At 56.7% G+C, this 21,425-nt stretch overlaps 1 protein-coding gene and 1 long non-coding RNA gene across 3 annotated transcripts; one reads left to right on the plus strand and one right to left on the minus strand.

Annotated features, from left to right (window-relative positions):
* Positions 1-1,602: 1,602 nt before the first annotated feature.
* SLC4A1 (solute carrier family 4 member 1 (Diego blood group)) lies at positions 1,603-16,668 on the minus strand. Of its 2 annotated transcripts, none has more exons than XM_036267877.1 (20): positions 16,515-16,668; positions 12,655-12,808; positions 12,441-12,531; positions 11,390-11,451; positions 10,367-10,547; positions 10,128-10,263; positions 9,563-9,686; positions 9,363-9,447; positions 9,029-9,213; positions 8,354-8,564; positions 7,913-8,119; positions 7,587-7,735; positions 7,283-7,477; positions 6,301-6,474; positions 5,797-5,886; positions 5,157-5,323; positions 4,377-4,630; positions 3,112-3,281; positions 2,851-3,027; positions 1,603-2,178 (listed from the first exon to the last, which is right to left on the minus strand). In XM_036267877.1, exons 2-20 carry the CDS (start codon positions 12,667-12,669, stop codon positions 2,098-2,100), a joined length of 2,754 nt encoding a protein of 917 aa, XP_036123770.1. In that variant the 5' UTR covers positions 12,670-12,808; positions 16,515-16,668; the 3' UTR covers positions 1,603-2,097. The 2 variants fall into 2 exon arrangements, with proteins under 2 accessions (XP_036123770.1, XP_036123769.1); XM_036267876.1 differs by having other exon boundaries at positions 12,655-12,737; positions 16,515-16,666.
* Positions 16,669-17,757: 1,089 nt separating this feature from the next.
* On the plus strand, positions 17,758-18,978 carry LOC118633825. Its single transcript, XR_004960272.1, has 3 exons — positions 17,758-17,916; positions 18,011-18,089; positions 18,897-18,978. It is a non-coding gene; the product is annotated as an uncharacterized LOC118633825 (long non-coding RNA).
* Positions 18,979-21,425: the final 2,447 nt, after the last annotated feature.

Raw genomic sequence — 21,425 nt, forward strand, 5'->3', positions numbered from 1 at the left:
GTTCAGTTACCACTAGGGGCTCATATCAAAAAATAAAAATAAAAAGAGATGCTGTTCCTCTGTGACTGACAGCCAACTGCATTTCTTCTCTGCTGATCCCTCTCAGAGATGTTGCCCAGGTTGAAGAGTCCAGGCTAAGGGACCGACTGGTTCAAAGGGATGTGGGGTCCTCAGTCCAAGAAGCAGGGGCCAGGCCTCTTTACAGCCCCCTCCCCTCCCCCATGGCTCCTGCTTTTTCTGGAGAAGAAGGATGTCCTGAGTGTAAACTTGCTTCCTTTGCTCTCTGCCCCTCACTCTGTGCTGACCCTCTCCGCCCCTAGAGCTCAGGGGCCACCAGCCTTGCCCCTTCTCCCCAGCTCCCGTGCCACCCCCAGCCTAGTTCTCCGTGCCCCCCAGGGCTTCAGCCCTGCACCCGCTCTGCACCACACATACCGTGTCCACCTGGTCCAACCAAGACCCCTCGGAGAGGAACTCCAGCACAGCAGTCCCTCCACCAGACGCATTTATTGGCAGCGCCTGTTCCCAGGCATGGAGGGGAAGGGGCTAGCAGAGTGGGTGACTTTTTTTCCAGTGTTCAAGGAACAGAGGGAAGGAGGGAGCAAGGATGTCCCAAGCAGAATAACAAAACCAGCAGCTAATATTTATTGAGCTCTTCCTCTGAGGCCTGAGGCCAGGGTTTGTGTTAAGCAGGACTTTACACGCACTGTCTCATTTAATCCTTATAACAACTCTAGAGACTGATGCCATTATCGTGACAATTTTACAGAAGTGAAGAGGTGGGAGGCAGCTGTCCCGTCGGCCTTCAGGGATGTACCCACGGGCCTTCTGTCAGGGGTCCAGAGCCTCCTTTTTTCTATCACACCGTGACTCTCAGTCTCAACCATCTCATCATTTCCAGTTCTTTCAACTCTTTTTATATTTTTGTTAAAAAAAAAATAGATTGTGCCCATATTCTGTAGAATCCACTGTCACCTACCCCAACTGGTCAAATCTGGGTTCTCCCCAAGATTCAGCTTGGGTGGGGTTGGAGGCAGTGGGTCGCTAATGTGGGGGCCTGGGGGTGTGTGAAGCCACAGTACAGTGACAGCTCTGAGAAAATACACAATCAATAAATTACAAAAACCCCCCTCCCCTCCTTTACCCCCCTCCCCCCCTACCAAATCTAGGACAGACTGTGAGTTGCCCATCATTCCCCGCCCCTGGGCAGGGTCTTGTCTCAGTCACCTCTGTATCCACAGGGTCCAGGGGCTCAGTCAGTGTTTGTGGAATGAATGAATGAGTGAATGGGTGAGAGCTTGGGGGAGGGAACAAACACAGGAGGCCTGAGTCCCAGCCCTGATTTTCTCATCGCCCGCACCTTGCGGTCACCAGGGCACCTCCCTCTGCTCCAGAGAAAAGTCCCCAGGTAGGGGTGGGAGCAGAGGAAGGGAAGGGAGGAGTCAGCAGGGACATCTCTAAGCCTGGGAAGGTGGATGACAGAAGGAGAGCACAGACTCTGGCCTCAGAATCAGGAGACCTGGTTCAAATCCCAGCAGTATGGCTCAGGAGCTGTGTGACCTTGGGAAGGCTTGAAGAAGAATGACGACTATAGCATGATAGTCCTTTCAGAGTTGACAAAGCCCTTTGTTCACATTTATCTTTGGTTTTTAGTAACCATCCTGTAATGTGGGTATTATTATTGATATACCCATTTTACAGAAGAGGGAGCAGAGGCTGGAGGGGATAAGTGAGTTGCTCAAGGTCACACAGCAAGCAGGAGCTTGAACCCACCCTCCTACCTCACTCCCTCGCTATTACCCAGGTCTGTGCCATGGGAAGTGGGGCTCAGATCTGTGTCCCAGCAGGTGTCCCCATGCGGCAGTGCAGGAGGGCCTGCACAGTGCATGCCCTAACGTGGGCTCCACTGGCCATTTCTAGCCAGAAGAGCCAGTCTACCCATCGTGGAAGGTTTCCGAGACACCCCTTTCTTCCCCCACCCAGAGCCTCAGATGCCGCCCAGGAGGGACCTGGGCATCCACGAGGTACCCCTGAACTTCTGCTTTTCCCGATAAAGTGGAGCAGTGGCATGGGGAGAGGTCTGAGGCCCGGGCCATCCTCTCACACGGGCATGGGCACCTCGTCGTATTCATCCCGACCTTCCTCCTCATCAAAGGTTGCCTTGGTGTCGTCAGCATCCAGCTGGAGGGTGGGGTAGGAAGGAGAGAGGGTGAGTGGCCCAGAAGCCAGATGAGCCCTTCCCCAGCACCAAGAGGCCCCTCTGGAGTTAGGAGAGGGCCTGGCTCTCTTTGAACCTTGGATGAGTCCTGCCCCCAGGGTTGGTCAACCTGAGAGATTTCCAAAGGGTGGGGAGCCCCTGGGCATCTAGTGACCTCTGCGGGGGGCAGACATCCAGAGGGCAGGCAGGGGGCTCCTTCACCAGGGCAGCCCCACAGCGACCCGTGTCATGTCTTAGAATTCTCCTGGAGGTGCGACTCTTCCAAAATGATTTGGAAGACCACAGGACCAGCTGCTCTGTGGTCCGGACAGCTCATGTGGAACACAACCTGTGTGTCTCTTAACCCTCTCACCAACCCTGTCACTACTCCTCCTTTTACAGGTGAACAAACCAAAGGCACAGAAAAACGGGGCCACTCGCTCTAGGTCTTAGGCTGGGACGTGGCAGCTCCAGGATCTGAATGCCGGCCCCAGATCTAGGCCTCAACCCCACTGTTCTCTCCTCATTCTGAGACCCACCCCCTCTGATGTGCCCTCCCTGCGCCCGCTCTGGAGTCCTGCCCTCCAGCTCCTGCTCTCTCCGCACCCTCCCTCCTGCCCCGGGCCTGGAGGGGTGGGGTGGGAGCAGCCACTCACACACTGGAGCTCCAGCTTCCTGAAGATAAGTGGCAGCAGGAGCCGGCGCAGAGGCACTGTGAGGATGAGCATGAAGGGCAGGGCCAGCGAGGTGGCCTGGAAGGATTTCACTGCCCACAGCACTGCCAGGCAGACGATCTGGATGCCCGTGAACAAGTGCATGCGCCAGGTCTTTACCTGCGGGCAGAGGCGGGGTCATCGCCTGCAGGGCACCAATCACTCCCACCCAACCCCGGGCTGGGCAGCCAGAGGGCCCTGTACCCGCTTGACGTAGGGCACATCCGGGTGGTACTTGGGCGGCTTGCAGAGAAGCAAGATGCGGTCAAAGAGCTGGATGCCGCTGAGGGACGTGACCCCCATGTAGAGGAAGATGCCAAACAGCACAGCCAGGGGGATGTGCGACAGGATGGGCCCCATGAGGATGGACAGGCCTGCAGGAGAAGCACAGACTTTCAGCTTCACGTGCCCTGGAGGACTGGCACCAGGTCTGGGGAATGAAACTGCAGGTGCCATGTAGAGCCCTTTCTGTAGATCCGTTTTTTGTTTTTTTATCCTCACCCAAGGATTTTTTTTTTCTAGAGAGAGACGAAATGAGAGTAAGAGAGAGAGAGAGAGAGAGAGAGAGAGAGAGAGAATGAGACACATCCATGGGTTGCCTCCCATACGCACTCGGACCGGGGATTGAACCCATGACCTTTGGGTTCATGGGATGATGCTCTAACTACTGAGTCACACCGGCTAGGGCTCTGTGGATCTTTTTAATAGGTATTGCCCCCATTTTACAGATGGAAACAGACTCAGAGAGGTGAAGCAACTTGCTCAAGGCCACACAGCTGGTAACTGGCAGAGCAGGGAGTCAAGCTCCGACCTGCCTGATTTCAAAGCCTACTCCTCTAACCTAGGGGAGTCGGAGAGGTCAGAAAAGCCCACTTTTTTCCTCACCCCAGCCCAGAATGCCTCCTCACCCTCCACCTATCCAAATCCTAACCCTCCTCCAGCTAACATCAACCTCGCCTTCTTTAAGAAGCTTCCCTGGTATCTCCATCAGTGGTCATGTGCTGCCCACACCATGTGCTGGACTCACCGCTGCTCTAGACTCAGATCAACGCTCTGTCTTCTCCTCCTCCACCCCCAGGTCATGCCTGGAGCACTACCCTTTGCAGCAGTCATAGAGCAGCTGAGCTAGAGAGACCTCAGGGACATCTAATAAACCTCTAATGGTGCAAAAAGGGAAACTGAGGCCCAGAGACAAGAAGAGATACCGAGGTAGCAATAGGGCAAGGCTGGAGCCCACAGTTTATGAACTTCTGTCTGGAGAAGGCTTTAGTCAGGGAGGCCTCCTTCTTCCCTGCTCAGGTGCCCATCTCAGTGCCTTGGAAATTTCCTCCAGAATCCCATCATGTGAATAACACACTAGGGAGATGTGGGCAGCAGGTGTGTCAGGAGGGCTGGAGAGGGCTGGATCCTAAGGGGCAGAGGCTGGAGGCCAGGGCCAGGGCCAGAGGGTGAGGGCAGCCCTCACTCACCCACAAGCACAGAGACCAGGAGCCCGCTGATCCGCTGCTCCTTGACCTCCTGGATCTGGGCTGCAGCCCCTGGTGAGCTGGCCTTGCCCATGACGGTGAGGGCATTGGCATGGGTGACAGAACGCACAGTGGTGGCACTGAGCCAGGGCATCCCAAAGAGAGTGGCCAACCCCCCCATGCCAATGACCAGCAGCAGGTCCAGGTGGAAGCCGGAGCCCTTGACCATCTTGCGCTCTGGTTTGCTGATAATCAGCCTGGGGGTGAGGAAGGCCAGGGGTAAGCAGGGCTCTCCTTACTGTCCCTCCTACATCCCCTCCCTCCTTCCCCATACTTCAGTTTCTATGTACCTCAGTTTATCCTTCTGTGCCCATCTCCCTTGGAGTTCCTTGCTCCTCACCTTCCCGCCCCATCTAGAGAATCCAGACTCTCAGAACAGAAGTGTCTCAGACATCACCTAGAATGTCCACAGGCAGATTTACTCTGAAGCTAATGAATCATAGGCTCCAGGGAGCATCACTGGTACAAGTGCCTTCCAAGATCTGGCACCTTACTTTGTACTTCTCATTTTGTGTTCTTGTTCCTAAACGGGCTCCCCAAATGAGGCATTGTCAGGTCCCACAAAAACTGGCCCTGCCCCTGCCTGTCCATCATTCCTGTGAGTAGGGAGGGCCACACATTCCACTGAGACCAACTAGCAGCGGTCCTTCGTGTTTTGCCTACCTGGAACCTCTCCCTTTCTCTGCCCAAACTCTCCCAGCCCAGCCCCACCCTGGCTCTTACGTAGTGATCTGGGACTCAAGGAAGATGAGGATGAAGACCAGCAGTGCCGGCAGAGCGGAGGCAAACATCATCCAGATGGGGAACTCGGAATACAAACCCAGTGGGTGGATGATCCAGCCCCGGGCCGAGGAATTGGACACCTTAAGGCCTGTGGGCACGCTGAGTTTCTGTAGGAGGGGGATGCTGGTAAGAACACTGGGGCAGGGGGATGGGGAAAGGTGGAGACGAGGACACAGGGTCCTGGACACTTGGGAGTTCACTTATACTGAGCACCTACTTTGTACCCAGTCCTTACACTAAGCCTTTTACGTACATCTCATTTCCAACTTTATAGATTTGGCAACAGGGTCAGAGAGGTTATGTGGCTTGTTATCTGATGGCAGAGTGAGAGTCGTGCTCAGATTTGCCTGGCTCCAAAGCAGATTCTTTCCTGCTGCCCTGAGTTAAGGAGTACAGGGAGCAAACTGGCCCAGGCCCTTGCTTAGGCAGGAGGGGCCCTGCAGGCTGTGGGAGGAACGGGGGGCTCTCAGGGGAGGCAGGAGGAGGGAAGGATGGTTTTAGCTGACTTCAGGTTTGAGAAAGCCGTTCTGGGGAGGGAGCAAGCTGGGGAAATGAAATGAGGGTGGAAGGAGAGGGTCACCTGGGTGTAGGTGTCCTGGATGAAGAAATCCACTATGACCATGATCAGGATGGAGATGGGAACCCCAAAGTCCCCAATGACCCGTCGCAGCTGAAGGCAGGTGGAAGAACCAGTGGTTAGTGCCCAGTTGCTCCCCACCCCCCACTTGCCTCCACTCCTTCCCCATCTTCCCCCTGGGGGCCCTGCTCTTCCCAGGGGACGTCAGCATCTAACGCCCTGTCTTGCTCTGAACCAGCTCCACCTCTGGCCCCACAGTTCTCTACCCCTTCCGAGCACTGTCCCTGGTTCTCCACTGGGGTCTCAGCCTGGGCATGCTGAGAAAGGGAGACGGGCTTGCCTGAAAGTGAGATTCTGGATGAGGAGGGGGTTAGGGAGGCTTGGAATTGGGAATGAGAGTCTAGGGTAAGAAGGGGAGCTAATGGCACTGGGGAAACCCGGGGTGGGGGGTGCTTTGGACTGGGACAGGGCAGGGTGGGCAAGGGCAGGTGGAGACAATGTGCTGACCTTGCCAGGGAAGTAGGAGCTGTTCTTGAACTTGCGCAGCATCATGGCAAAGAAGAAGGTGCCAGCCATGAGCACAAGGGAGAGGAGGGCTGTGTTGGGCAGGGGCGCCTGAGGTTTGGGCTCTAGCGTCACATTGTGCTGGTAATGCTTCTGCAGCGGGTGGCTCTGGAAGATCTGCAGCAGAAAACCAAGGCGCCCTGTTCCTTCCCACCCAACCACCCCCTGTCCATCACCCAGCTACCCATCCACCACCCACCCACCTAGCTTCTTCCTCAGCTGACATGGTAACAGAGAGTCAATGAAACTCTACAGGCCAGGCTTGTGTGGGGTGGGCCATGAAGGCAATGTGTGTGTGTGAGTGTGTGTGTGTGTGTGTGAGTGTGTGTGTGTGTGTGAGAGAGAGAGAGAGAGAGAGAGAGAGAGAGAGAGAGAGATCACCCAGGGCCTGGGAGACATGAGAAGGCTAGAGTGCAGTGCTTGAAGGGCTTGGAAAGACCCACCAACCAACAGAATCAGGGGCAGACATACAGTGTTCCCCCTTCTTCCATATAAAATGCAGACACAGAAGCAGGCATAGTTTAAGGTGACAGAGCTGAGGGGGCAGGGTTCTCAGTTCATAGGATCTGCAGTTCTTGAGGGCAGGTGCGAGAGAGAGGGAGAACATCAGAGCCTCAGTAACTGCCCCCACCACCCCCACCACGCGTGCGATCTCCCATTTCACTTTCACACACACACCCACTAGTCAGTCTGGGTGTGGTTATAAACATGGACATGTGCACCTAGAGGTGCCCTCTCTTGCAGTCACTCTGCACAGTCATGGCAAGAAGACCGGCAGCAAGTGTCAACGTGTATGTGGTCATAGTCACATGATGTGAAAACACAGCCACACAAATGCCGCACAGACACGTGTGCAGTGACACAGAGTCACACAGTTTATGCCCAATCTCACACACGCGCACCCCCATGCTCGTTCACACTTCACCTTGATCAGCTTGGTGAACGTCTCGTAAATGAAGATGAGGGAGATGAGGAAGGAAAAGATCTCCTGGGTGTAGCGGGAGATGAAGCGGACCAGGAAGCTGCCCTCGAAGGCCACCACCAGCACCACCATTAGGATGAGCCAGAAGCCGATCCACACACGACCCACGATGTACTCCAGGTTATTCCTGTCGCAGAACTGCAGGGTGGTCAGAGGGAGCTGGGGTCAGACAAACAGGGCTGCACTGTGCCTCAGGCAGGGGGCCAGGGGCCAGGTACAGGGTCACGGCGGGCCAGAGCAGAGCTACCGAGAAGAATGCTTCCTCAAACACCAGCAGGGGTCCCGAGAAGCCAACCACAAGCAGGGGCTGAGCCGCCAGCAGGGCGAAGAGAATGCCCTGCGCCGCTGTAGAGATGAGCAGCTCCGACACCCCCATCTGGTTCTGGGTCTTCTCTCCTGTGGGTAGAAGTTACAATGCGGTCAAGGTCAGGAGATCATTTCCAAGGGCCAGCGGAGCATTTCATGGGCCGGCTGATGCAGGGGTCCAGAGTGTCGGATCAGGGCAGATGCCAGGGCCCACACAGAGGCCAGAGGGTCAGAAGGTAACGTTGGGGGGCATGCAGAAGAACTGACCCAGGAGGCCGCCGAACGTGATGGCAGGTGACAGGGCAGCAAAGTAGATGAAGATGACGGCAGCCAGGACCTGGGGGCTGAGTGCATCCGTGATGTCACTCAAGTAGCGAGGGTAGCGACGCTTTATGTCACGCACCAGGCCCCCGAAGAGCATGCCTGTTCGTTGCAGAGGGTCGTCCGGGCCAGCAGGGACCCCTCCATTTAAATCTGTAGTGAAAGATAGGACCATAATCATAGGGGAAAACAGGGAGAGGTGTGGGGAGAGGGGAGTTGAATGGGGATCTGATGGGAATGGGGTGGCCAAGGAAGCTGGGTGGGGAGATGATAGGATGAAGGGACATCTGGGTATTTATGGGAAGAAGGGAGGCAGGGGCTCACAGGGCTTCGCTGGGGTGTCTGAGGGGCTGTGGGGCTCAGCCTTGGGCTGGGCAGGGCAGGTACCTAGGCCTTTGTAGAAGCTGGGGTCCGGCTTGGCAGCGCTGGGCAGGTAGCGTCTTCGCAGCAGCTCCCTCTGCACAGGCACCAGGCTGAGTAGGGCCTGCTCCGAGGGGGCGTCCAACGGAGGCAGCACCAGGCTGCAGTCCAGAAAGCCCTCCAGGGAGCGCGCCAGCTCTTCCCGACTCTGGGCCAGGTACGCATCCAGGCGGAACACCTGGGGCCAGAGAGAGAGGGTCAGGGTTGCCTGGACCCAAGAGTCCACAGCCAGGGCCCCTGAGGACCAGAACCCTGTTATCCAGCTCCCAGTTCACCCAGGAATTGCTTTTCTTGCCCACCTCCTGTACCCCGTATCATGAAGAGTTCTGGGGGGCAGACAAGGCCCTGAGTGAAGAAAGGAGACCGAACTCGAGCAAACCAGGGGGTTTACAGCAAACCATATGAAGCCAGAGCAGACTAGGCCATGCCAGCCAGACTTAACCAGGGAGAACCAGGTCAGAGTGAGCCAGGTTAGGCCAGGCGAGATCGGCGGGGCTGGGCCGGGCCAGACAGGTCAGAAGCAGCTGGATCTGACTGAATGGGCCAAACTAGTGAAGCTAAAGTGACCCAGGCCAGTGGAGAATGGGCCTCAACTGCTACCCAGCTCCTGGGCTCCCCCAGCCCTCGCCGGCTCCTCCTTACTCTCTCTGACATGAGGGTGGCAGCAGCCCGGCCCAGCTGGGTGTAGTCAGTGTGCGAGGTCTCGGGGCCCAGCAACACAAGGAGGAAGCGCACGGGCACGGACAGCTCCACCGCGTCCTCCAGCGCCGCGGCCTCCTGCAGCCGCACAAAGCCCAGTACGGGCCGCTCCAGGAAGGTGGCTCGGCCTGTGGGACGAGGTGGGGGACATGAGGTGGTCTGGCCAAGCTGAGGGGCACTGCTGGGGTCCAGGCTTAGGGAGAGGCAGGTCGGGCCAGGACAGAAGGTGGAGGCAGGGGTGTGGAGGGGTGAGTGGGTAGGAAGCACCATTGCTTACCCACAAGCACCAGGGTCGCCTCGGAATCCGGGTGGATCTTTTCCAAAATTCCAGAAGGTGAGCGGCCTTCTTTGCTCCCCTCTCCCTGTCCGAAGGAGGGAGGTAAGAAGAGCATCAGAGCACCGGGCCCCTCCTCCCTCCCTACTCTCATTTCTAACCATGTTCCCGGCACTCCTCATACATCCCTGCGACAGCCTCACCTGTTCACAGAATAGCTGAGTCTCCAGCGAGGGGCGTTGGGGGAGCAGAGGCTGTGAGGGGTCCCCGGAGCGGGTCACGACCGTGGGCTTGACACCCCCCAGGGCCTCTAGGTCTTTAGCATGGCTGCAGGACCCAAAGGGGACATGGGCTGAGTAAGCTGTTCAGGTTTTGCTGTCAGCAGAGCCCTGGTGGCGGGAGGGATCGACTAGGACTTCCCAGTGACCAGAGTAGAGACCTTGGGGCAGAGGGAGAATCAGCCTCTTCTGAAGGGTGTAGCGGATATAAGTGGGTGGCCTCTGTCTGGAATGACTAGGTGGAGCCAGAAGAATGAGTGGTGGGAAGGGCCTTGAGAGTCTGCCCTCCTGGGGACCAGTGGTCCCCCAATCTGAACATGGGGACATGGCCACCCCTCAAGAGGTGTCAGAGGCAGGAGCCATTCTGGAAGAAAAGTGGGCTCCAGACTGGCAAGAGAGGGGTCATTTGGACTCTCAGGGAGAGCTTGGGGCAGGGGCTGGGGAGGTAGGCCCTTTGGGAGTGGAGCCCTGGTCTGGGCAGGTAGGCCACCTGTGTTTGAGTAGCAGGACCCGGAGCAGCTCCTCTCGGTCCTGAGGCCGGATCTGCTCGTCATAGATAAACCCGTCCAGCAGCTGGTTGGCCACTCCAGCCAGGGAGGTCTCTGGCAGATCCAGGAGGACAGTCCCTGCAGGCAGTGGAGGGGTGAGCTGGACAGCTGGACCGTGGCCCTCCTCCTCCCCACCAAGCCTCACATGCAGGGGTCCCAGAGGGGGCCTGTCAGGGCTCACCCTTAGTGAAGGCTCGCTGCAGCTCCAGGAGGCTCCAGAAGGTGAGGTACGACAGGTGCGGGCGGCCCCAGGCCCCGTCCTCCCCCAGGTTCTCCTCCAGCCGCACCCAGCGCGCTGCCTCCATCCATTGTAGCTCCTGGTTCTTCTCGTCCATCACCAGTTCCTGCAGCTCCACGTAGACCTGCAGCCCCACAGACCTGAATTAGTCCGTCAGGCTCTGGGCAGGGCCGTTGGGAGACTGGCAGCCCAGGGCATGGCGGACACTCAGCAGTCCCTAGGAGATGTTTGTAGGAGGCCCAGGGCACTGGGGCATTTGGGGGCAGATCCTGAGCTCAGAGGGACAGTCCAGAACTCCAGCCTGGAGTGTGAGTGAGAGGGGGAGTGGGGAGGTGCGTGAGGGTCCTGTAGGTACGGCCCACACTTCCGGCTCTGGGCCTCGGCTTCCTGACCGGGCCCCTGACTTCATTTCAGAGGCATTTGGAGAACCTCTGGACCAAACAGGGTGCTAGAGTGGGCACTTAGAAGGGAAAGGAGAGGGAAGTCAGGTCACTGGGTCATCTCCTGCCTCTAAGATTGTTGGGCAGGTGTGTTGCTCAGCTTGTTCTTGGGTTTCTTCGGGGCCAAGTGGCCACTCTCAAGGGCCTAGCTGAAGGCAGAACAAATTTATTAATCAGCTAGACAGTTTGGGGCCCAGCAGGGATGTAGGGGGCCTGGGCAAAGGAGAGCATTATTTACTTCTGGGCTTCCCCAGGAAGCACCTGACAACCCAGCCAGGGCCACAGGGCCTGCGGGCTCAGACCTCCGGCAGCCAGTTTCTCTCTGCCCCGTGGACTCCCTCCTAGTGAAAGGGAGCCCCGTTCTCTCTGTGCAGTGGGGGCTGTCCTCTTTCCTCCTACTGATGTCGCAGGGTCCCCCCTCTGCCCAGCCGGTTTGAAGCTGCTCCTCTCGGGGGCAGCCCTGATAGAATGGTGGGTCCCAAGGGCAGTACAGGGAGAACAATTGGGGGAGGCTGGGGGTCCTTACCTCGTGGGTGTCTGGTTGCAGTGTGGTGTGGTAGTCTGTGGCTGTTGACTCGGTGGGGTGAGCTGAAAACCCGGAGGCTGGTTAGTGCTGCCCCCCCACCCCCGACAATCCTGTGCCACAGGCATCGGCCCCAGAAACCTGGGCAGGATGGTGTCCTGCTGGGACCCTGGTGCCCCCACCTCAACCCCCTGCTCTGGGGCTGGGGCTCCCCATGCTTGTTCTTGGCCCAGCCTGGCTCTGTCACCCCCATCTGAGCATCGTAGAAGACCCTGGGACCATCCACAGTGATGACCAGGGGCGTCATCTCCAAGGCCATTGGAAAGACCTGAATGGCAATTTTCAGGGTCCTCTTAGGGTCTCTTCTCCCTCATGCCACCTCTGGGACCAGTTCCTTCCTTCTCACCCACCTCAAGAATCCTGCCAGCCCATCACTTCTCCCTACTCCAAGCTGAGCTCTGGGCACCAGGGTGGGGTCTGCCTTTATATGGCCCCATGGCCCCCCACCCCAGCCCTCATTTCCCAGAGGAGCCTCTTATCTTCAGTACTAATTGCCTGCACTTAAGTTCTGTTGACAGTAAATAGGTGCCTGCCTGGGGCTCCCCAACTAAGACCTTGGACAGACCAAGGAAGGTTCCCCCCCCCATGTCTCTCTGCCCTGGGGGTCCCTAAGACCCCCAATTTTTCAGGACCTCTGGACCCTCAAACCGAACAATGTTTCCAGAACAGGGCCAGTGCCTGGCATAGAAGCCAGCATTGGATGGGCATGGGTGGCTCCTCCTTTGCCCCAGACAGGCCTGGTTGCCCTCTCACAAACCTAAGGGGCACGGTGATGGTGACAGGTGACTGGGCCTGCCCACCCCCCAGTCGCCTCCTGTGATCATTTCAAACAAAACTCTGTTTATCCTTCAATCGGCCAGGATTGTGGGAGAACTGGCCCTGGGGCTGGAGCAGTGGGGGAAGGAGTTCAGAGAAGAGGGGAGGGCAAGGTCCCCAAATGTCCCTGTCTGGGCTCCGCAGCTTACCCCAGCAGAGAGAAGGGGGTGGAGCTTACCTTCTGGCTCCTCCTCCTGGGACACAGGAACACCTGGATCTTCATACTCGTCCTGCTCTAGAATTTCTTCCAGCCCCTCTTCGTAATCCTCCTGTGGGAAGTGGCCATCAGGACTGGGCTGTAGGGGCTTCTCGAGTCCCCATGAAGGTAGGAGTTCAGGGCCAGGTTCCCAGAGCCCCTAGGTAGGAGCCCTGCAGATGCCACAAGGACTCACCTGCAAATCCCCCATGGCGCTGTCCTGATTGTCTGATTATCCACAGGGATCTGAGCCCCCAGCATAACCCGCACTGCGGGTCCCTGCAGAGAACAGGCACAGGTTGAGTGAGGCCCCGGGCATCCTGTGATCTCCTGGTCCTCCCCAGAGGGGGCTGCATTTGAGTGAAGAGATATTCCAGTTGTTGGGAGACAGTGGGGTCAGAGGAAGGAGGTATGGGTGGAGACTTGGAGGAAGGAGCTGGATTTGCAGATATAAGGACCAATGTGCAGGGGCAAGGAGAGATGGGGCAGTGCAGGGAAGAGGAAGCTTGACTGGCTAAGGGTATTTGGGGAGAATGGGTATATCCTTCGAATCTGAATCCTTTCTCCATTCACCAGTACTCATCTGGCTTCATTTTCTGCCCATCCCCAGGACTCAGCCAAACCTAGGGCAGCATGACCTGTCCCCTCTTCAGGGGGCTTAGCTCTTCTGAGAGTCTCCACAACATTCTCTCTTCTCCCAGAGATTACTGCTTTGCGCTGGGCACAGGGCTGCAGCATCCTTGGGAGTGGCCCACATGTGTTGGATGAGGTGGCCCTGCTACTCTCTCCCACCTCATCTAGAACTCTGTCTCTTTGGCTCTCTCCCCACTTATCCCATTGTTCTCTTTACCAAGCCCTTTTCTGCCCCAGGGCCTTTGCATGTGCAGTTGTCCCACATCTTGGATGCCCCTCCCCCACATACCTCAGCCCTTCTCACATATCAGCTCAAATGTTACTGCTTCAGATTCCTTCCCTGACCACTCTAACATGCACTAACTAAATTTGTCATTTTCTGGTTTCTTGATTCATTTGTGCATATGTTGTCTGATGATTCCTGTAGAAGGGAAGACACGTGAGGGCAGACCTTGCATGTCTCAATCCCCACTGAATTCCCCACTCCTAGCAGAATGGTTACACGTAGTAATCATTAATAAATACAAGCTGAGTAAATGTAAGAATGTGTTCCCCTTACAGGCATAGAGCTCCGGTACTGAGAAATTAGTGTGACTAGGACCCAGCCAGGAGACCACTGGGTCCTATGCTTCCATTTTCCCAGTTGTGTCTCTAGCAGAGAGAAAAGTATGCCCACTCCAGGAATGTGAGGACAAGTCCAAGGGCAAGGCAGCGGTCCCCTAGGGTGGTTCCAGGCTTGGTATGGAAAGACTTCTTTTCCCATCTTACCCACACAGCATGGCCATTGTGGAGAGAGATTGGGCCAGGCTGACAAATGTGCCCACTGTGCCTGCACGGAGCTGAGCAGCGGGACTCTGAGATGAACGAGACACTGTCCCTACCCTCAAGAAGCTCCCAGCCCTGACTGGGGAGACAAGCCGGGAGTATGTGACAAACTAAGTGGCTCAGGAGATAACATGTCTCTCAGACAAACACAAGTTATGAGTGGAATGTGCTGGGTGCCAAGGATCTGCGAGGCAGGAGGAAGAGTAGGACTCATTGGTGGAGAAGGGGATGGAATGTCTCTGGAGGAGGGGACACTGGTGTTGGCTCTAGAAGCACCAGGAGGTCTTGAAAGGCTGAGAGGGGGAAAGAGATAGCCCAGGTGTGAGAAATGATGGGCAACGGGCAGAGAGTATATACAGAAAGGATTATACAAATAACTTCCTTTCTGAGGACGAGCTGGCTGTGCAGTCCTTCGGGATAGACAGAGGGGCATGGCCCACCAAACTGAGAACGGGAGGGGTCCCTGCCTTGGGGTGGTGGTGGGGCAAGTGATTGGCCATGGGAGTGTCCCAGAGCCTGAGAATGGGACCGTCCCTACTGCATGGGATTTGTCCCTTGAAGATATATATATTTTTTTCTTTATTGATTTTAGAGAGAGAGGAAGGGGGAGAGAGAGAGAGAGATAGAAACATCGATGAGAGAGAACATCGATGGGCCGCCTCCTGCATGCCCCCCACTGGGGATCGGGCCCACAAGCTGGGCATGTGCCCTGACCGGGAATCAAACCGGCGACCTCTTGGTCGACACTCAACCACTGAGCCACACTGGCCGGGCTCCTCTTGAAGATCTTGATCACACATCTTTTCTTTCCCTCTTCTGTCCCCCTCTGTCCCCTTCTGCCCAGATTTCCCTGCCTCATATTTATTCTCTTTCTTCCTTCTCTGGCCTTGCCTCTGCCTGGGCCTTAGATCCCTAGAATTCTCTAGAGTGTTAAACCTTAGGTGTTAAAAATCCCACCCATGAGGCTGGGACTCTGGCCTGTTTCCCACCTGAGAGGTGGGATCCTCAGAGGGGCCTCTAGGACCAGAGAAGGGAGAGAGCCAGGCTGCCTCTCTGCCACTGACGGGCCCGACGGCCTTGGGCAGCTCCCAGCCTCTCTCTAGGTCCTGGTCGTTCCATCTGTATATCAGGAGGTCCTTCCCCCCAGGGCTCTGAAACATCAGTGAGAGAAGAGGGGTGCCTGGCGCTCTTCCAGGGCCTTAAAGGGGCACCTATAACCCAGATTGCTGCCACCACCAGGCCCAGCACCTTCCAGCTGCAGGCCTCGCTCTGCCTGACACCGATAAGAACCTGGTCCCTGATCGCTGCCCTGCATCTGGAAGCATACCAATCACCTGGCCAGCCAGCCAGCCAGGGTAAGGCCAGATAAGGGTGAGCGGGCATCTGGAGCCCGGGAGGTGGAGCACAGCTGGAGAGGCGTGGGGGGCGGGCGGCGACCAGATGACAGGGAGAGCTCCCTGGTGGCGTAGCACCACCTTTGTGTAATTGCCCCAGCATCACACCAAGCCGCACTGCCTTATCTCTTATAATCCCACACCACCCTGTGCAGCGGGTCCTGTCATTAGCCGTTTTACAGAAGAGAAAGCTGAGGTTCGGAGAGGTTTAGCAGCTTTGGTCCCCTAGTAGGTAGGTATCAGAGACAGGATTAAACCCTGGCCTACCTGACTCAAGCTACATCTCTGACCATTAGACTGAGTTGCTGCCAGAAGATAAAATAGCTATTCGCTGGTTTACTGTTAGTAATTAAGAGCCTGGACTCTGCAGTCAGACTGCCTGGGTTCAAATCCCAGCCCTGCCATTTACTAGCTGTTTGACTTGTGTGACCTTGGGCAAGTGACTCAACCTCTCTGTGCTTCAGTTTTCTCATCTGTAAAATGGGTGATAATAATATCTACCTCGTAGACCTGTTATAGACCTAAATTCATGTGTATAAAGCATTCAAAATAGTGCCTGGCACCTCAGGAACTCTACATAGACGTTTGCCATCATTATCGTTGCTACTGGGCATCAAGATTAGACTTACAGTCTTCATCCCATAGAGTTAGCCTAAGTGCTTGGAGATCCTTGGTGGCTGGGGACTCCTCCTTCCCTCCGTACACTCCCTACAGGGGGTCAGTGTTAGATCTCCCTGGTAGACTCCCTGAAATGCCCCAAATGGGAAGCAGTATCAGCTGACAACTTTTCTCCTAAGAGAGTAATGAGGTGACCTGGGGACCCCCATACATGGGGGAAAGAGGACACTGGGGGGTAAAACCTGAGTCTGTGTTCTGAGGGGCTGGTAAATAGGAGGCTTCCGGGAACCCACACACACATTGACACACCAGTCACAAACACCTCTGTTGCCACGTGCCAGCCTCTTTTTCCTAACACCGGCCACTTTTCCTAATATTGGCCACCCTGCACACCCCAGTAGCAGGTGCCAATGGGCCTGTGCCCTAGGGGTAACAACACACATTGAAATGTTCTCACCCCACCCACCTGCACCCCTTTGGAGGTTAGGACACCTGTGCCCACTTGGGCAAAAATTTAGCATTGGCACCTGCAGAGACCCTCACAAGCACCACAAGACCCACCGTAGCCCCTCCTGGCCCTTCTCACCTGCTCACGAGACGTGGGGTCCCTCCAGGAACTCCTGCAGCCACTGGTGCCCTCTGCGATCAGCTGAGCTCACACCCGCTCTAACAGCACCCGGTTCTCGCTCCTTCGCCCCAGGGGCAGCTTGCAAACCCCTGACTCATGCCTCGCCTCCTAATCTGCCCGCCCATGGACACAGGAGCCCCTTCTCACCCTCCCGCCCTGCTCCCCCTGGGTGCCCAGTAAACAGAGTTATCTCTCACACACATCTGGACAGCTGTGAGTCTGGCCCACCCCACCCCAGCTGGCCAGCCCCAACATCTCCCTCCTGGCCCCTAGGCTTCCCCTGGTCTTCCTTTGTGGACTAAGGTTTGATGGCTAGGTTCTCAGAGCTCGCAGCGTCCAGGCAGGTCTGGCCCAGGCTGTGGATGCCCCTGTCCTGCCCCTGTCCAGCCCCTGTCCAGCCCCTGTCCAGCCTCCCTTGGGCCAGGCCCCTCTGCTCTGGCCCAAGGTGCACAGGCGCTTTCTCCTCTCACCTCCCTCCTGTCTTCTCTCTCCTCCCTCCGTGTCCTCCCTGAGGACTCGCTCTTCCTTTGCAGCCTTCCCCATGGGGACCTGCTCCGTGCTCACAGGGCCCAGGCAGCCCTCTCCTCCGCCTCTTGTTCCAGGCCTGGGTGCCCTGGCTACCCTCTCCCCAAGACCCTGGCTGGCTCCAAAGAGCTGGCCCTTGGGCGCTAAGACGCTGCCACTCAGTCAACCTGAAACAATGTTAGGTCAACAAAACAACCTTCCCCACACAGGAGCTCAGAGCTCACAAAGCCTCAATGTCTGGGCACACTGGCTCCTCTGTCGGCAGCCTGGCCCAGAGCAGCCTGCATTCTCGGCCCACGCTGTGCCCCTCCCCACACTCCCCCAGCGAGCAGTCTCTGCTCCCGGGGGTACTGGGGCGGTCCCCTATTCCTGGGCTCTGCTTACTAAAGAGGAACAGCCTGAACGAGGAGTTCAGATGAGCAAGAAAGAAGAGAGGTTTGAAGTCGACAGCAAGGGGGTTTTGTGGACCCTCTCTGGGCAGCGGAGACAGGACATCATCCTAGCCCTGCCACTGACTGGCTATGAAACCCGGGCGAGTGCCTGCCCCGCTCTGTTCTGCACTGTCCTCGGCTATAAAGTGAGAGTGCGGGTTCTGTGGCGCCAGCTTGGGAACTCTCCACTCTAGGCCCCAAACATAGAAACTCGGAGCCGAGGACAGAGAGGTGGGCACATCCAGCAATTCTGCAGTCACGTCCTGGGTCTCCACCCCAGCCCGCACTGGGATCCTGTTCGGGGGGCTTCCATTCTGGGCCTCGTGCTGGGGCTTCACCTGGTAGCCACACTCAGACCTTCCAGCCTCCCGCTTTACAGAGGAGGAAACTAACACAACAGAGAGGTAAAGGGGCTTCCCCGTGAAAAGAGTAACCTGTGGACGGGACCAGCCCTGTGCAGGCACTGTGCCCACAGTTCACACGCCGTCTCTCTCTCAGCTCTCCAAGCTGCTCTGAGGAAGGCGCTGTGTATTCGTGTTATTTCCCTCTCACAGATGAGGACACTCAGGGCGGAAAGGTAGGTGGTTCGCCCCAGGCCCCTGGGCTGGTGGAGCCTGAGCCAGAACTCAAGGCTTCATTCTGCCTCCTGCTAAGCCCTGTGGTCCCTACTGCCACACCAGTTAGGAACAGAGGGGCCCTGGTCAAAGGGGCCTGAGGGATGCCTCCTCCTACTTCAGGTTGATGCTCACTCTTCCAGCTGCTGGAATCTGTCCCAAGCCCTGGCTCAGACTGGCAGCGAATGTCGAGTGACAGCCCTGCCTTCCCGCCACGGCCCAGAAGGCCCGGCGCGGTTCCCCTCTGCCTGCCCAGGAGCCAAGAGGCAGCTGAGTTCAGGAGGCAGCGATGAGCACCCCTCCCAGGTCCCAGAAAGGACTGGCAGCTGGCTCCTGGGGGGTGTGGGGACGACAAATGGGAACATCTGGATTAGCAGAATCTTCCCAGCTGTTCTGCAGGTACCATTCCTGCAGCCCACCAGGTGCCCCAGCAGCAGCAGAGCAGGTTGGCATCTGGTCCTCTCTGAGCACACCATGTGTTCTAGATCACTCTGGTTGCCCTAACTGGATGAGGATGTTTCCCTGCATCTGCCCAACATCACATTTTGTGTGTTTATGGCTCCTCTCACTCATTTTATTCCAGTTTGGAGTTGGGTCAGCTCAGTTCATCTGAAGGCCCCATGTCCCTGGGCAGGATGGAAACGCTCAGACAGCCTGGTTGGCATTTGGGGGAATAGAGTGGGGCCCCAGGACACCTTGAGAGGGCCCCACACCCTGTCATCCTCTTCCCTGAGCATCCCTCTCGCCACCCCTACCCTGCCATTGCCTAGAGCACTAAGGGAGGAGCCTACCAGGACCCCTTCTCAAGGTCTACGGGTGTCTTGATCCACGTCTGTGCTGGCAGAAGTTGGCGAATCAAGGCCAAATGGAACAAGGTGAGCGCAAGGTGCACCCCTAGGCTGGGCTGGCGGAAGCCCACCCTGGACAGTGATTTGGCTGCACCCCCGCATGATGTTATTCTAGACCACGCAGCCCAGACTATGGATTGGGATAGTTTGTCCCAAAGGGAAACTCTGTGGGCAGGGAGTGAAGGTCCCCTGAAGGGATGAGGCTTTCTTCTTAATTTTTTTTTTTTTTTTTTAATATCCTCACCCGAGGACATTCCTGCATTTTTTGTTCAGACAGAGCGGGAGGGAGAGAGAGGAAGAGAGAGAGAGAGAAACATCGATGTGAAAGGGACACATCAAGTGGCTGCCACCCGCACGACCAACCAGGGCCGGGGACAAACTGCAACCGAGGTACATGCCCTTAGCGGGAACCGAACCCGGGCCTCTCTGTACCGCAGGCCGACGCTCTAACCGCTGAGCCAAACCGGCCAGGGCTCTTCTTAATTTTTAAAAAATACATTTTTATTGATTTTTTAGAGAGAGAAATAGAAACATCCATGTGAAAGAGACATCCATCAGCTGTCTCCTGCACGCCCCCCACTGGGGATCAAGCCTGCAGCCCGGGCATGTGCCCTGACCAGGAATCGAACAGGGACCTCTCAGTCCATGGGATGATGCTTAGTCCACTGAGCCACACTGGCTGGGCGAGACTTTCTTATTTTTGATCATCCTGGAATGCCGGCAGTCCTCAGGAGAAGCAAGGACTTGTCAGTGGGTCTTGGAAGGGGAGGCTGCTTTCTCTCTCTTGGCCTGAAGAAGAGGCTGAGACTCCAGGTGGGAGAGGGGGGTTTCATGGCGATTAGGTGAACTGTCCCTTGCAACAAACAGGCTTGGCAATGAGGTATTAGGTGGAGCAGGGTGGGCCTGGGACCACCTGAAGGTAGACCCATCTCGTAATCTTACACCTGCTTTTCGGTGCCCAGTGGGTGATTCTCAGCTGCTCTCCCCAAACCCCCAGCAAAGCCTTGCTGGACAGTTACCCCTTGGGGACTGAAGGGAGGCTCTGAGCCCACATTCACAGCAAAGTAGGCTATGGTTTGTAGTGGCAGCTAAGGTAAGTAGAGGTCCAGATGGCATGGGTGACCCACTAAAGGGAGCCAGGAGGCTGACAGAGGGGACAGGGTGTGGTCGGATGACGTGGAAGGACACATTGGTATTTCCTGTTGAAGATATGACTTCCTGTGTCCTCGTGGACTAGGGACTCAGACCACGGCTGGAATATTTGGGTTCAGTGGACCTGCTGGGACAGCGGGCTCTACCTGGTATATGTGACCTTGAGCTGGCCACATCTCTCTGGTCTTGGTTTTCCTCTCTGCACTGTTGTGAAGACCAATGGGATGACAGGTGGGAAGGAGCTGAGGGCATAATCTCTGGACACAGGAAAGGGACTGAGTTGTGAATGGGGAGAAGAAGCCATGGGGATTGAGTGTCCCCTGTGTATCATGTGGCCAGGGCCACCCAACATCCGTCCTCAAGGAGTTCATCCAGTGAGGAGAACAGGTGGCAGCGCACAAGAACCAGGTGGTGACAAGGGGTGTGAACAAAGAATAGCCTGGTGGGCAGGTCATTTGGGACGTGGAGAAGATGTCCCCACGGAGTCCTCTGAACCAGGTCTTAGAAAAGTTCATCAGAAGAAGCAGCAAGAAGTGTGAGGTGCAGCACGAGCTGGGGACCAAGAGTGGTCTAGGGGTTCATGAAAGTGGGACAGTCATCTCTGCACATTGGAAACGGGCCAGCCATCAGGACAGCAGGGGTGAGGAAGTGTAGGCGAGTGGGAAGTGGGGGAAGGGAGGGATGGGATTTGAACTAGAGAGGTGCGCAGGGATGAGCCTGTCCAGCCCTCCTCCCCTGGAACCCTGCCCCCCATTACTCACACCCTCCGCACCCTTGGCTGAGCCCAGGCGGCATTCTGAAGGCTTCTGCCTCTCCGGGGGCAGTTGGGTCAGATCGGTGCAAAGATGAGTTACTCTGAGTGTCCTTCCAGGAGTTGGACAGGATCCCCTGAGAGCGGTGGTCAGGAAAGAGGGAGGAGGGGTGGGGTTTTCCCAAATGGGGAAGAGGAAGGAGGTCAGAGGGCAGGTTCAGAGAGCTGGGGGCTCAGTGAGGTGAGTGGGGTGTCCTGGGAGGTAGGATCTGCTGAGGGGGCTCGAGGCAGGGCTGTGAGCTCTCAGAGTTTTTTGTTTTTTTTTTCCTTTATTGATTTTTTTTTTTAGAGAGAGAGAGGAAGGGAAAGGGAGCTAGAAACATTAATGAGACAGAATATCAATTGGCCACCTCCTGCATGCCCCTCACTGGGGATCAGGCCCACAACCTGGGCCTGTGCCCTGACCGGGAATCGAACCTGTTGGTGCCTGGGTCGATGCTCAGCCACTGAGCCACACCAGCCGGGCTGAGCTCTCAGAGTTTTGACAC

This window comes from Molossus molossus, unplaced genomic scaffold (genome assembly GCF_014108415.1).
Source record: "Molossus molossus isolate mMolMol1 unplaced genomic scaffold, mMolMol1.p scaffold_m16_p_19, whole genome shotgun sequence".
NCBI lineage: Eukaryota > Metazoa > Chordata > Mammalia > Chiroptera > Molossidae > Molossus > Molossus molossus.